A 15,202-nucleotide genomic window follows, 5' to 3' on the forward strand; every position below is an offset into this window, starting at 1 on the left:
GGGACTTATGTCCGACCTCCGGATGTGGACGATTTGAGTCATATAACTCAACAGCCCGGAGAGTCAGCCCGAAAGCTTTGGAACAAGTTTCTTACTAAAAAGAACCAGATTGTCGACTGTCCGGACGCCGAAGCCTTGGCAGCTTTTAAGCATAGCGTCCGTGACGAATGGCTCGCCAGACACCTCGGCCAAAATAAGCCGAGAACGATGGCCGCATTAACAAGCCTCATGACCCGCTTTTGCACGGGTGAGGACAGCTGGCTAGCCAGATGCAGCACCAGCGACCCCAGTACATCTGAAGTTAGAGATGGAAACGGGAAATCACGGCGCAACAGCAATAACAAACGCCGGAATAAAGAAAACAACACGAAGGGCACGACAGTAAACGCCGGATTCAAAAGCTCTCGGCCAGGTCAAAAGTCGCCCTCTAAAGGCACCAGGGATGAACTGTCCAGCCTCAACAAAATTCTGGACCAAGTATGTATGATCCATAGTACCCCTGGTAAACCTGCTAATCATACCCACAGAGAATGTTGGGTCTTCAAGCAGTCTGGCAGGCTCAACGCCGTACACAAAGGGGAGGATACACCAAGTGAAGACGAGGATGAGCCTCCCAAGAAAGACACTGGGGAACAAAAGAAATTTCCACCAGAAGTCAAAACAGTAAACATGTTACACGTGATCAAGGGAAAAAACAACGTGGCACTCCCAGGAAAATATACCCAAGTTCCTGTCACCGCGAAGTCCTGCCACTGGTCGTCTCAACCGATCACTTTCGACCATCGCGATTACTCAGCAAGTATCCGACGCGCAGGATGGGCTGCCCTGGTATTAGACCCAGTAATTGGCGGATATCACTTCACACGAGTCTTGATGGACGGTGGCAGCAATCTAAACCTAATATATCAGGATACAATCCGCGGGATGGGGTTAGACCACACAAAAATTCGCCATAGCAATACTACCTTTAAAGGAGTAACGCTAGGCCTAGGGGCTTGTTGTACGGGCTCCCTCCTACTACAAGTTATATACGGCTCCCCCGATAACTTCCGTCGCGAGCATTTAACCTTCCACATCGCTCCGTTCCAAAGTGGCTATCAAGCTCTGCTCGGACGCGAAGCTTTCGCTCGCTTTAACGCAATACCACACTACGCCTCCCTCACACTCAAGATGCCCGGTCCACGTGGCATCATTTCAGTGAACGGAAATATCAAGCGATCTCTGCGCGCCGAAGAGAGTGCGGCTGCCTTGGCAGCCGCACACTAAAGGCGCCGGACCAGTGAAAACATCCAATAGGTCGTCAAGACCTCAGAAACAACTAATCAAGTCCGGCGCCGCTATCTATACCGAATAAATGGTCACACCCCTACTTGTCAATACAAGGGGCTCAACGCGTGCAGACAAGTGGCAATTTCTTCTTATCTTGAATTATACATGGTTTCTTTCAAAACTATCTTTTTGCACGACAACCTTTTCACCTAAATTCCTCTCTTTTATAGACGATCGTCGTGCTACACCCGTCCAGGATACGACACAACGGAGACACAGGCGCAGACATGCAACAAGGACCCGCTCCAAGGATTCTTTTTAGATTAAGACCCTGTGTAAACCTTTTTTACTGTCTCTTGTTGATACATATCCACCGTTGAGAAGGATGCTGACGTCTTGGCATGTGGCCATGCCAGAACAATGCATGTACCTGGACACAAGGGGCTTCTTACAAAGGCCAGTATTTAGGCCCAGTTTATACCACAAAGACCGAATACCTTAGGGAGTGTTCGGCGTCACGAGTTTGGCCCTATATGCATTAGCTCCGAATCATTGTCTTTGGTCAAATGTTGGGTTTGCCCGGCTCCTGCGTTTTGGTGCCTTACGTTCCGCTTTACCAGCTAAGGTAGCACCAGGAGAACTACTACGATTGTGCCCTGGTTCATCCGGACGAGCACCTCAGTAGAGAAAGACGAAAACTGACTGTCATGATATAGCGTGAGACTGGTCAACCACTCGATGACCTGTTGGAATGATAGAATTCCTCCGCCTTAACGAAGGGCCGTTTCCCGGCCAGGCATGTACGCACCCCGGGATCGGGAGAGTGCGGAGCCACCAGGGGCTATCTAGTAGTCCCACTGTCAAACTCCTATGGCTAAGTGAAAGTGCTAAAGCATTATAGTCTGGTTGCCTCGCTCGCTCTGCTATCACCTCCTTAATAGGACCAAGACATTGGGTTAAGTGTGAACGCGTGTTTTTTGCGAGCACCCCCGCATTATATGCGTGGGGGTTGAAGCCGATGGCTGCAATCTTTCAGGTTATACACATGTATATATAAACGGCCGCCCAGGAGGCATCATATTACTTTCAGGCAAAAGTATAAAAATAGCCTTATAAAAATTTATAAAAGAATTTCGCTTACAATGAGATTACATATCACTCAAACATAATATCTTTTGAGCACTGGGTCTCTATCAAACGAGCACCCTCAAGAACTTCTTCAAAGTAGTGCTCAGCAGCCATTCGACCTATGGCCGAATCCCGCGCTGCAATAGTGGTAGCATCCATCTCCGCCCAGTATGCTTTAACACGGGCAAAGGCCATCCGAGAGCCCTCTATGCACGCCGACCTCTTCATCACGTTAATGCGCGGCACCACGCCAAGGAACTGCTGCACCAAGCTGAAATAGCTGTTCGGTTTTGGCCTTTCCAGCCATAGCTGATCCACAATAGACCTCTTGGCGAGTCCGGACAACCTATTCAGTTCGGCCCATTCGGCTAATTGGTCAGTCAATGAAAGCAGACGCTCGGGAGAATGGAATTGTGTCCAAAACAGCTGGTCCACTTCACGGTCCGTCTGACCCTGGAAGTACTTGGCCGCATCGGCAGCGCTCGCCGCCAAATCCATATACACATCCTCCGAACTCCACAGCCGATCCAGAGAGGCATACCGTGGATCCCCGAACTTCCTCCGCAACATAAAGGATTTCCCAGCTACAATATCCCCGGCTTCCCGCAGCTCCTCCTTCTTCGCCCTCATAGCAGAGCGGAGGTCTTTTCTCGTCGCAGCAGCCTTCTCAAGGTCCGATGCCTTCGCTAGGTTTTCCTTTTCAAGAAATCGGCAACGGTCGGCGGCGGCTTTTAACTCTATGGACATCTTGACCATCTTATCTCGGCTCTCGCCATGTGCGACCTTCTCGGCTTTCAACTCTTTGGCCGCCTTCAAAGCAGCCGCATTACCAAACCTCGCTTGTTCCTTGGCTCGGGCAAGTTCTGCCCTCAAGGCTTCAACAGTGGCAGATCCATCTGCAGTCACAACATATTAAAGATACTAGCATCATGCTGCTCTTACTATGTGGCGTTTACCAGATAATGACACTTACCCTGTGCCTCGTCAAGCCTTTTGTTAACAAGCTCGATGTCGGCGTCTGCCGCATCCAACTGTCGTTTTAAATGGGCAAACTCGCTAGTCCGGCTAGCCACCGGAGCTTCGATCACCTGCACATAGAGGTAGTATGGTTATTACCTGGGAATATGATCCTCTGTTCGTCGTCGTTTCCGACGACAACCAGAGTCTGAGGGGCTACTATCTACATAGGGCACACCTAGCATGTGCAGGACTATCATATATTATTTTACGTACCTCAAAGCCTGTCAGTAGACTCATAAAAGCTTCATGCAATCCGCTTTCGGCGGACAAGATTCTCTCCATCACCGTATTCATCAGCATATAGTGTTCATCTGAGATGGCCGCTCGCCCCACCAACTCCCTCAGAACATCCGATCGCGCACCAGACGGTGTCGGACTCTTTTGTCTATTCTCTTCGGGAGCCGGACACTGGGAGCTTCGGGGGTCAATGGGATTATCTTCTGGCCTCACCGGACTCGGAGAGGCCCTTCGCGATGACACTTCGGGGTCACCCGCTTCCGGAGTGGAGGAGTCCGGAGGAGGCATTTCGCTCTCCATCATCTCTCGAAGAAGATCCCCCAAAGACGAGCTCATTTGAGAGGGGCTAAGGCCCGAACTACAAATATATATGCAGTGGTTATTTTCTCAAAGAAGAAGATGGCATACCTGTGCTATTAAAGTATTTTGGGTCACTTGCGACTCGCTGGAGAATTGATCCCCCCGTGGACTTTGTGCGGTAAAAGCACCCCCCAAGGTAGGACCCTCTGTGGGAGACTTCTTCTCCCGTTTGGAAGCTTCGGCTTCCAAATCCCCGGGCGCAGTCCTTTTCCTCCTCCGGTCGTCTTCCTTAATGGAGACGCTCACTCCCTCGGTTAGAATGGGCAGCGTTGGGGGCCCGCGTCCGCCCGTATCATCCTACCCAGTATCTTCCTTCAAGGGCTCCGGGCAAGGTGCGACCTGGAGCATCTTTTCCAATACCGGATTGTCCAAACCCTCAGGGAGGGGGGCCGAACACCGAATCAACTTCGCGTTTGTTAGCCAGTCCTGGTCAAAAAGCAAACTCTTAGAAATAACTTTGTAATAAATGAGAGATAGTGTGTCCGGTCGGAAGATTCCTTACCTGTTCGGCGGCGCGGTTACTGCTCAGGCCCACGTCCTCGGTGATTTCCGGACACTCTACCTGAGGTCCGAAGAATGACTTGTACATCTCCTTGTGCGTCTGGCCGAGAAAATTTTGAATGACACGCGGTCCCTCGGGATTGAACTCCCACAAGCGAAGGGGCCGGCGTTTGCAAGGCTGGACTTGACGAACCAGCATAACTTGTATTACCGCAACCAAACTAAAATCTCCATTGAAGAGATCTCGAATGCGGCTTTGCAGTACAGGCACGTCCTTGGCTGGACCCCAGCTTAGACCTCTGCTAATCCATGACATCAGTTGTGGTGGAGGGCCCGAGTGGAAAACAGGGGCGGCCGCCCACTTGGCACTTCTAGGAGCCGTGATGTAGAACCACTCATGTTGCCACAATTCAGACACCTCTGGAATGGAACCTTTGGGCCATGGAGCTCCCGTCATCTTGCGCATTGAGGCACCTCCACATGCCGCATGTTGCCCCTCGATCATCTTCAGCTTTACTTCAAAGGTCTTGAGCCACAGGCCAAAGTGAGGGATAACCCGGAGGAAGGCCTCACACACGACAATAAATGTCGTGATATGAAGAAAGGAGTCTGGAGCTAGATCATGGAAATCTAGCCCATAATAAAACATCAAACCCCTGACGAAAGGATCCAGAGCAAGGCCTAGACCTCGAAGGAAGTGGGAGACGAACACGACGATCTCGTTGGGTTCGGGGGAGGGGACAGCCTGCCCTCGGGTAGGCAACCGATGCGGAACCTCGGCGGTCAAATATCTGGCCTCCCTCAACTTTTTGATGCCTTCTTCCGTGACGGAGGAAGGCATCCATCGGCCTTGAAGGCTAGATCCGGACATGATTGAAGGTTCGGAGCACCTGACCTGAACTTTGGGTGTTTGAGCTCGAGGTGGGGGAAGGATTCGATTGAGCACGGGAGGGAAAAAATAAAAGCCTTGTTCCTTTATAAAGAGGGTGAATATCAAGCGTCCTCTCCGTGGCCATTTGGACTTGCCTATAGTCTAGGAGTCCTAGAAGCGGTTGGGTTACCCACACCCGTATTGATGAGAATCCCGGAATAAGGGGACACGATCTCTGCTATAACAAGACGTGCCAGGGAAACCGCCTCACATGACGCGCTGAGGTGGGATAATAAAACGATTCGGATAAAGGCTTGGCCGTGGTGTGTCACACTACGGAATACGTCAGCAGATTAGATTTGTGTAAATATTATTCTCTCTATGGCAATATGTGGAAACTTATTTTACAGAGCTGGACACTATCTTTGTGTTCAAAATCTTCTATGAAGTACATGGAGGAGGAACCCTCCTTGCAATGCCGAAGACAATCTGCGCGCCGGACTCGTCGTCATTGAAGCCTGGTTCAGGGGCTACTGAGGGAGTCCTGGATTAGGGGGTGTCCGGATGGCCGGACTATACCTTCAGCCGGACTCCTGGACTATGAAGATACAAGATTGAAGACTTCGTCCCGTGTCCGGAAGGGACTTTCCTTGGCGTGGAAGGCAAGCTTGGCGATACGGATATGTAGATCTCCTACCATTGTAACCGACTTTGTGTAACCCTAACCCTCTCTGGTGTCTATATAAACCGGAGGTTTTTAGTCCGTAGGACAACATACAGAACAACAATCATACCATAGGCTAGCTTCTAGGGTTTAGCCTCTCTGATCTCATGGTAGATCTACTCCTGTACTACCCATATCATCAATATTAATCAAGCAGGATGTAGGGTTTTACCTCCATCAAGAGGGCCCGAACCTGGGTAAAACTTCGTGTCCCTTGCCTCCTGTTACCATCCGGCCTAGACGCATAGTTCGGGACCCCCTACCTGAGATCCGCCGGTTTTGACACCGACAATGATCTTTGCACTTCACTTAAATTTTTGGAGTATGGCTTTATAGAATGCTTCATGTGCTTCGCTTATATCATTTGAAGTTTGGATTGCCTGTTTCTCTTCACATAGTAAACCGCCACTTGTAGAATGCTCTTTTGCTTCACTTATACTTGTTAGAGTGTGGGCATATCTTTTGTAGACAGAATTAAACTCTCTTGCTTCACTTATATCTATTTAGAGGGTTGACAGGAATTGGTCATTCACATGGTTAGTCATAAAATCCTACATAAAACTTGTAGATCACTGAATATGATATGTTTGAGTCCTTGCAATAGTTTTGCGATATAAAGGTAGTGATATTAGAGTCGTGCTAGTTGAGTATCCTTACGAGTGGCGGTCGGGGACGAGCGATGGTCTTTTCCTACCAATCTATCCCCCTAGGGGCATGCACAGTAGTACTTTGCTTCGAGGGCTAATAAACTTTTGCAATAAGTATATGAGTTCTTTATGACTAATGTGAGTCCATGTATTATACACACTCTCACCCTTCCATCATTGCTAGCCTCTTCGGTACCGTGCATTGCCCTTTCTCACCTCGAGAGTTGGTGCAAACTTCGCCGGTGCATCCAAACCCCGTGATTTGATACACTCTATCACACATAAACCTCCTTATATCTTCCTCAAAACAGCCACCATACCTACCTATCATGTCATTTCCATAGCCATTCCGAGGTATATTTCCATGCAACTTCCATCATCATCATATACATGACTTGAGCATTTATTGTCATATTGCTTTGCATGATCGTAAGATAGCTAGCATGATGTTTTCATGGCTTGTCCGTTTTTTGATGTCATTGCTACGCTAGATCATTGCACATCCCGGTACACTGCCAGAAGCATTCATATAGAGTCATATCTTTGTTCTAGTATCGAGTTGTAATATTGATTTGTAAGTAAATAAAAGTGTGATGATCATCATTATTAGAGCATTGCCCCAGTGATGAAAGGATGATGGAGACTATGATTCCCCCACAAGTCGGGATGAGACTCTGGACTTTAAAAATAAATAAAAGAGGCCAAAGAAGCCCCAAAAAAGAGGCCAAAGAAGCCCACCAAAAAAACGAAAAGAAAAAAATGTGAGAAAAAGAGAGAAGGGGCAATGTTACTATCCTTTTTCCACACATTTGCTTCAGAGTATCACCATGTTCTTCATATATAGAGTCTCTTGAGTTATCACTTTCATATACTAGTGGGAATTTTCATTATAGAACTTGTCTTGTATATTCCAATGATGGGCTTCCTCAAATGCTCGAGGTCTTCATGAGCAAGCAAGTTGGATGCACACCCACTTAGTTTCAGTTTGAGCTTTCATACGCTTATAGCTCTAGTGCATCTGTTGCATGGCAATCCCTAGTCCTCACATTGACATCAATTGATGGGCATCTCCATAGACCGTTAATTAGCCGCGTCGATGTGAGACTTTCTCCTTTTTCTCTTCTCCACACAACCTCCACCATCATATTCTATTCCACCCATAGTGATATGTCCATGGCTTGCGCTCATGTATTGCGTGAGGGTTGAAAAGGCTGAAGTGAGTTAAAAAGTATGAACCAATTGCTCGGCTTGTCATCGGGGTTGTGCATGATTTGAATGCTTTGCGTGGTGAAGATGGAGCATAGCCAGACTATATGATTTTGTAGGGATGAGCTTTCTTTGGCTATGTTATTTTGATAAGACATAATTGCTTGGTTAGTATGCCTGAAGTATTATTGTCTTAATGGCAAATGATAGACTATTGCTTTGAATCACTTGTGTCTTAATATTCATGCCATGATTAGATACATGATCAAGATTATGCTAGGTAGGATTCCACATCAAAAATTATCTTTTTTATCATTTACCTACTCGAGGACGAGCAGGAATTAAGCTTGGGGATGCTGATACGTCTTCGTCGTATCTATAATTTTTTATTGTTCCATGCCAATATTCTACAACTTTCATATACTTTTGGCAACTTTTTATTCTTTTTTGGGACTAACATATTGATCCAGTGCCCTGTGACGGTTCTTGATTGTTGCATGTTTTTTGTTTCGCAGAAAATCCATATCAAATGGAGTCCAAATAGGATAAAAACGGACGGAGACTATTTTTGGAATATATGTGAAATATGGGAAAAGAATCAACGCGAGACGGTGCTCGAGGGAGCCATGAGGCAGGGGGCGCGCCCCTGACCCTCCTGGGCCCCCTGTAAGGTGGTTACTGCTCTTCTTCGACCGCAAGAAAGCTAATTTTCAGGAAAAAAATCGGGGCAAAGGTTTCAATCCAATCAGAGTTACGGATCTCCGGATATATAAGAAACGGTGAAATGGCAGAATCCCAGAGCACAGAAACAGAGAGAGACAGAGAGACGGATCCAATCTCGGAGGGGATCTCACCCCTCCCAGGCCATGGAGGCCATGGACCAGAGGGAAAACCCTTCTCCCATCTAGGGAGAAGGTCAAGGAAGAAGAAGAAGGAGGGGGGCTCTCTCCCCCTCGCTTCTGGTGGCACCGGAATGCCACCGGGGCCATCATCATCACCGCTATCATCACCAACACCTACGCCATCTTCACCAACATCTCCATCACCTTCCCCCCTCTATATACAGTGGTCCACTCTCCCGCAACCCGTTGTACCCTCTACTTTAACATGGTGCTTTATGCTTCATATTATTATCCAATGATGTGTTGCCATGCTATGATGTCTGAGTAGATTTTCGTTGTCCTATCCGTGGTTGATGAATTGCTATGATTGATTTAATTTGCTTGTGGTTATTTTGTTGTCCTTTGGTGCCCATCATATGAGCGCGCGCGTGGATCACACCATAGGGTTAGTTGTATGTTGATAGGACTATGTATTGGAGGGCAAGAGTGACAGAAGCTTCAACCTAGCATAGAAATTGATGCATACAGGATTGAAGGGGGACCAATATATCTTAATGCTATGGTTGGGTTTTACCTTAATGAACTTTAGTAGTTTCGGATGCTTGCTAATAGTTCCAATCATAAGTGCATAGAATTCCAGGTCAGGGATGACATGCTAGCAGTGGCCTCTCCCACATAGAACTTGCTATCGGTGTAGTAAAGTAGTCAATTGCTTAGGGACAATTTCGCAACTCCTACCACCACTTTTACACACTCGCTATACTTACTTTATTGTTTCTTTATCTAAACAGACCCTACTTTTTATTTACACACTCTTTATTATCTTGCAAACCTATCCAAAAACACCTACAAAGTACTTCTAGTTTCATACTTGTTCTAGGTAAAGCGAACGTTAAGCGTGCGTAGAGTTGTATCGGTAGTCGATAGAACTTGAGGGAATATTTGTTCTACCTTTAGCTCCTCGTTGGGTTCGACACTCTTACTTATCGAAAGAGGCTACAATTGATCCCCTATACTTGTGGGTTATCACATGCTTGTTTACTTGAGCCTGTTGTATTTGGTTGTTCTCACATCATATGCCTCCATACTATGAAATGCTACCTTGTCCTTTCTTATGATGAGCATGATGCATACACTTGTTGGGTATCTTACCACACGAATGATAGGTTTTGCACTTCTGCTAACCTCATTTGTTTTTCCGAGTGTTTGTCATGTTCTTTCGTTTTGAAGGATTCACAAGGTGGTACCATCACGAGACAACTTGGTCATGTGAAGTCGTACACGATGCACGACACCAACATTTTTGACAATCTCATAAAGGTGAACTCCTTCCCTTTGAGCCATCCTCAAATACACATATTGGAGGGGTCACTCTTCCATTGTTGTTTCCTTCTTGTTGTCTACATGATACATCTCGCGAATGGAGGAGCGACACTGGAGATTGTATCTATGGACCTTCAAGTTGAGGAGCGCTCGGACTTATTGGATGCACCTTTGAACCTCCACTCATGCCACGACATCGAGCATTGGTACACCAACACCTTCATATTTGTTGATTGTGATCACACATGTCATGCTCGATGGACTTATCATACACATGACAAATTTGCATCTTATGCATGGATTGAATCACATTATGATTGCCTTTGTTGCATCTTGTATTCCCATTCATCCATGATATATGAGCTTGTGCATTTCCTTAGAAAATTTGTTGTGATCTTCCTTGATGGCATATTCATACATCATGATCATATTGCCCACCATCAATTGCTTGACAACATAATCACATTGAGCATCCATTGCCATATTCATGCTATTGATAAACCGTCTCACTATGATGTCATTTTGCACCGTGGTTGCATTGATCATATTCACAACACATTTGTGTGCATAATGAATGCTTTTGCTCCCATGAATGCTTTGCATAGCATTCTATATCATATTGATAAGCTTCATGCACTTTGTCATGATCAATCTTGTCCCACGGACTCATCCATACATGATGGACACTTTGTATGCTCTAACCATTATATTTCCGAGTGTCGTTTGTGTCTGCTCATTTTGCGTGTATACCACTCCGGCGACACCTTGGAGTACTTGGATTGCATAACGTCTTCCACTCCGTCCAACTACAAGTCCGTCCACGACTACCATTTCCATGGTGATGAAGATCACGATCCGAGGTCGGATCTTTCCCAAGGGGGAGGAGATGATGCGGAGCATCCCACGTTCATCCCCATGTACACTCCAACTACTCTCCAAGCCCCAAGGATACATAAGATGAGACCTCGACTATACACCATTGGACACAAGGTGAACTCGCTCCTCTTCGAACCATCACTTTCCATATGCGAGACATGGCTACTACCTCAAATATATGTTCTATGCATGACTAGGAACAAAGAGGAAGACCATGGACAAGACGGCGAGGACACCAAGTACAAGGAGCTGCCAAAGAAGCTCCAGCGAGCGGACGTCCGGCCTCCACCGGACGACCGGACAGCGAGCGGACGTCCGGCCTCCACCGGACGACCGGCGCCTGAAGCACAGCCAACGCCAGCTACAGCACCTCCCAGCGAGCAGACGTCCGGCCCCCACCGGACGACCGGTAATATTAACGGAAGTTCGAGGACACCGGACGTCCGATGCCTCTTCACAGAACGTCTTCAGCGAACATCCGGCGACTAGAGGACGACAGGTCCCTCCTGAGCCACCGGACGACCGGTACCTGCCTGTGCGCAGTCGGGCCTTTGGCCTTGTATCCCTCTCCCACTTACCCCTTCGTGGCTCTAGACTATATATACTCCTCCACCTCCTCCATTCGAGGGTTAGCATAGGTTGTGCTCATTTGAGATAGAGCTTTGCTCATCCATACGGATCTACTCCACAAGAGAGACCGCGCGCCTCTACAGAGAAGATCCACCTTGGATTCAAGACCCCTCACGAGTGGCCCCCATCAAGACCTCCTCATGGAGAAGAACTAGTTACCCTTTGTATTGTCCCTTGTTGACTTTAGATCGTGTGATCTCTATGTGTACTTGGATCTAGCATATGTGTGATCGTTCTTGTTGGTTTGAGTGATTCTCTCGTGTTTCCCCTCGTGATTCCCCTTGTGTTCTTTGTGCTCTTTGCGGGATCCGCTCCTTTCGTGAAAGATCGGCCATCTAGGGTTCCACCCTACATCAAAGGGTGTTACTTACCAAAGCTCGTTTTACAGGTTTGGTGCAGCTCCTCTTTAACTTGCCACACTCCTTGAAGATGTCCACAATATCCCATTTTTGGTCTTCATTGCTCCTCTGCATGTTAGCACCCGTAGTTTTAAAATCTCAACGTGGCAAGGAAAATATACTACTCCCTCCGTCCCATAATATAAGAACGTTTTTGACACTACACTAGTGTGAAAAACGTTCTTGTATTATGGGATGGAGGGAGTAGTAATACTCACGCATCTTGTGGGCAATATTAAAGCACTCGTCTGCCATGTTAGAGCATCTCAAACAGAGGTGCAATGCGCAACACTTTAAAAAAACATTTACAACGCCGGAATAGCCAGTTTTTGCGGGCCTGGAGTGCTGAGATCGAGAAGTAGAGATAGAGAGTAGTGACTAGAGAGTAGAGACATAGATAGTTCTCATCATAGATATAGCATACATAGATAAAAAATAGATAGTTCAACTACTCCTCGTCATCCGACTCCTCCTCGATGATGTCCTCCTCCGACGTCTCAATGTAGGCATGAAGATACCGATCATCGTCGGATTCCCAGGGCGACGCTGCTCCTAGCCTCATGTTGAATTGAGTGTCTGCTTTTCGCATAAGCTTGTCCTCGCGATAGGCGGCTTGCTCCGCCATCCTCTTCTCCCTCTCCATCCTCCTTTGCGCGTAGAACTCGCACTCATTGATGATGTCCTATGGGAAGCGTTGGTGCCACAACGCCATGGCTTCCTCGTCCATCTCGGAGATGCCGAGACGGTGCTCCCACCTCCGATTGTCGCGACGATCCTCGTCGGTGATAAGTCGCGGCAGAGGCACGAGCTCCTGCGCCCGCTCCCGCGTCGGCACGTTGGGGAAGTTCAATGTTCTATGAGGCCATCGGAGGCGCCACGCCGCCGTGTCATATGTGTGGGCGGCCTCATTGGCGATGTAAAAATTGCCGAGGCTGAGGCGCATCCCGCGGAACCGGATCTCGGCGAAGAAGCCGCCGAAGGGGCGCGCGCAGACGCCGCGGTATCCCCAAGTTTCCTACCGACATGCGGCATGGTGGCACGGCGGCGACGTGGCGAGAAGGAGTAAAGAGAGAGCGGTGGTGAGGCACAAAGCGAGGAGAGAGTGGTGGCGAGGCACAGAGCGGGGAGAGAACAGTCGCAAGGCACAGAGCGGTGGGAGGGTGTTGGATTTTATAAAGCGCGCCGGACGCCGCACGCCAAAACTAGCGCGCGCCCGGCCGCTTTTTCCCCCGCGCGCGATCCTTTCCCGGTGTCCCTGCTATCTCAACTCTCTTCTCTACTGTTATATTTATTTAATATTTAATATTTATCTCTGCTTCTCTACTTTTTTCTTAAAAAATAGAGTTGGTGATGATGGTGTGCCTGCCATCCTACAATATAGGCCGTCCGATTTATATCTGACGGATAGGAAGGAAACTATGGCAATTTTGCAGAAAGATACCCACTCCCCTCTGCAGATTTGCAAATTAGGCCTTCCCTCGTTCATCCTTTTCTCCCACAAGATAAACTACTCATACAAATGCATCTTGATGTTCCGTGCAACGCATGGGCATCTTGCTAGTTCTAAAAAACTTTCCATCATTTGCCACACTACTGGTTGCAGATGAAGAACCTACCCAAGCACAGCGCGATACCGGAGCGATGCACAATTACAAGCTGATATTCCGTTGGACAATGGAGGCTATAACCAATTACTTTTACGGGAACAATATCAACCAGGAAATTTGAAGGGTAGGTATGAATAAAATTGGAACTGCACGTGTGCTAAGTGATTCAATACACATATTACCAATCAAGGAGGAGAACGATGGTCATGGAGGCCTCTATGCATCATGGTCGGCAACGGGAGTCAGTTCATTGTCCACGACGGTGGTGCTTCTGCGCTTGGCGTCGGGTTCCGGGAAGCAGATCCGAGACCGTGGAAGACGGTGCCTGGGAAGAGGCTCTGTGTACGACGACGACGGTGGACCGGCTCTAGTGCGGCGTACAAGGTCATCGATGAGGCAGATGTGCTGCGATGGATGAGTGCACCGATGTAGAAGGGGAGGAGCACGAAGGCTGTGGTACCGTGGAGAAGTCTATTTTGCGGTGGGGATAGAAAATGGGGAGTATTCAGGTGTACTACTCTGGGTTCCTGGGTGGGGTTGGCTGGGCAGGGTGAACCTGAAGTTACGAAAATAGCCCCCTACCAAGCGTCATCCGTAGGCCTGTTCCGAAGGCTATGATGGTAACTTCGCACTGCTCGAATTAGGGTCGCAGGAGATCTTCCCGCTGACCTCAAAATTTTGTGACACTGAACTCCCTTTGTGGCGTGTTGGGTAGGCTAAGCAACTAGCTAGTAGTACTGGTAGTTAGTAGTACTAGTAACTACTAGTACTCCCTCCGTTTTTATTAACTCTGCATATTAGGTTTGACCGAAGTCAAACTTCCTAAAGTTTGACCAAGTTTATAGAAAAATATAAACATTTACCATAACAAATATGTATGATGTGAAAGTACATTCAATAATTAATCTAATGGTATTTATTTGTTATTGTATATGTTAATATTTTCTGTTATAAACTTTCTGAGAGTTTACAAAACTTCACTTCGACCAATGCTAATACGCGGACTTAAATAAAAACGGAGGGAGTACATATTTGTTTTCTTAGTATGTAGTGAATTAATCATTTGTTGTAATTGTGAAATAAATATGTTAGGCTACTGACTTCGAATGTAATGGTCTATACAATTCAATAGTTACAATCATTGTTGAATTCCAAGATGTATACGAGGTCTATAGTGCTTCACAATATGCTCAAACTCACATAATCCCAGTCAAATGAGAATCTAAATGCATTTCATAGTTATTACTTTGTAGGATGCAACAAAACCAACCATAACTCTACATCATCCATTATAAAAGCAAAATTTTGAACACATCCCAATGTGTGAATGAAATGTGTAGAGAGAGCTTGCGAAGATGGAGCAGATAGGGCGACAAAGATTGTATGTACGTGGACGAGAGAGTAGGAGAAAAACCTAACGAGAGAGAGAGAGAGAGAGAGAAAGAGAGAGGAAGAAGTTAGGTCTGTGACAAAGATGGAGACATGTAATATACATGAGATGCGTGTGCATCCGGATTCTGTACACGTGGAAGGAGAAGAGACAACAGGTTTGATGAGAGAGCT

General features: G+C 47.2%; 1 protein-coding gene across 1 annotated transcript; it reads right to left on the reverse strand.

Moving 5' to 3' along the window:
- Positions 1–12,480: 12,480 nt before the first annotated feature.
- Positions 12,481–12,975, reverse strand: LOC147979056 (uncharacterized). Its single transcript, XM_087515008.1, has 2 exons — positions 12,788–12,975; positions 12,481–12,679 (listed from the first exon to the last, which is right to left on the reverse strand). Exons 1-2 carry the CDS (start codon positions 12,973–12,975, stop codon positions 12,481–12,483), a joined length of 387 nt encoding a protein of 128 aa, XP_087371134.1.
- Positions 12,976–15,202: the final 2,227 nt, after the last annotated feature.

This window comes from Triticum urartu, chromosome 3A, assembly GCF_056163025.1.
Source record: "Triticum urartu cultivar PI428250 chromosome 3A, HENAU_Tu73, whole genome shotgun sequence".
Taxonomy (NCBI): Eukaryota; Viridiplantae; Streptophyta; class Magnoliopsida; order Poales; family Poaceae; genus Triticum; species Triticum urartu.

What these genes read in the sequence shown, in the direction of transcription:
- LOC147979056 (XM_087515008.1), bottom strand. Translation starts at nt 12,975, where the DNA reads ATGCGCCTCAGCCTCGGCAATTTTTACATCGCCAATGAGGCCGCCCAC. An exon ending in GATCGTCGCGACAATCGGAG is followed by an intron (nt 12,680 to 12,787) that starts GTGGGAGCACCG and finishes CTACGCGCAAAG; the next exon opens with GAGGATGGAGAGGGAGAAGA.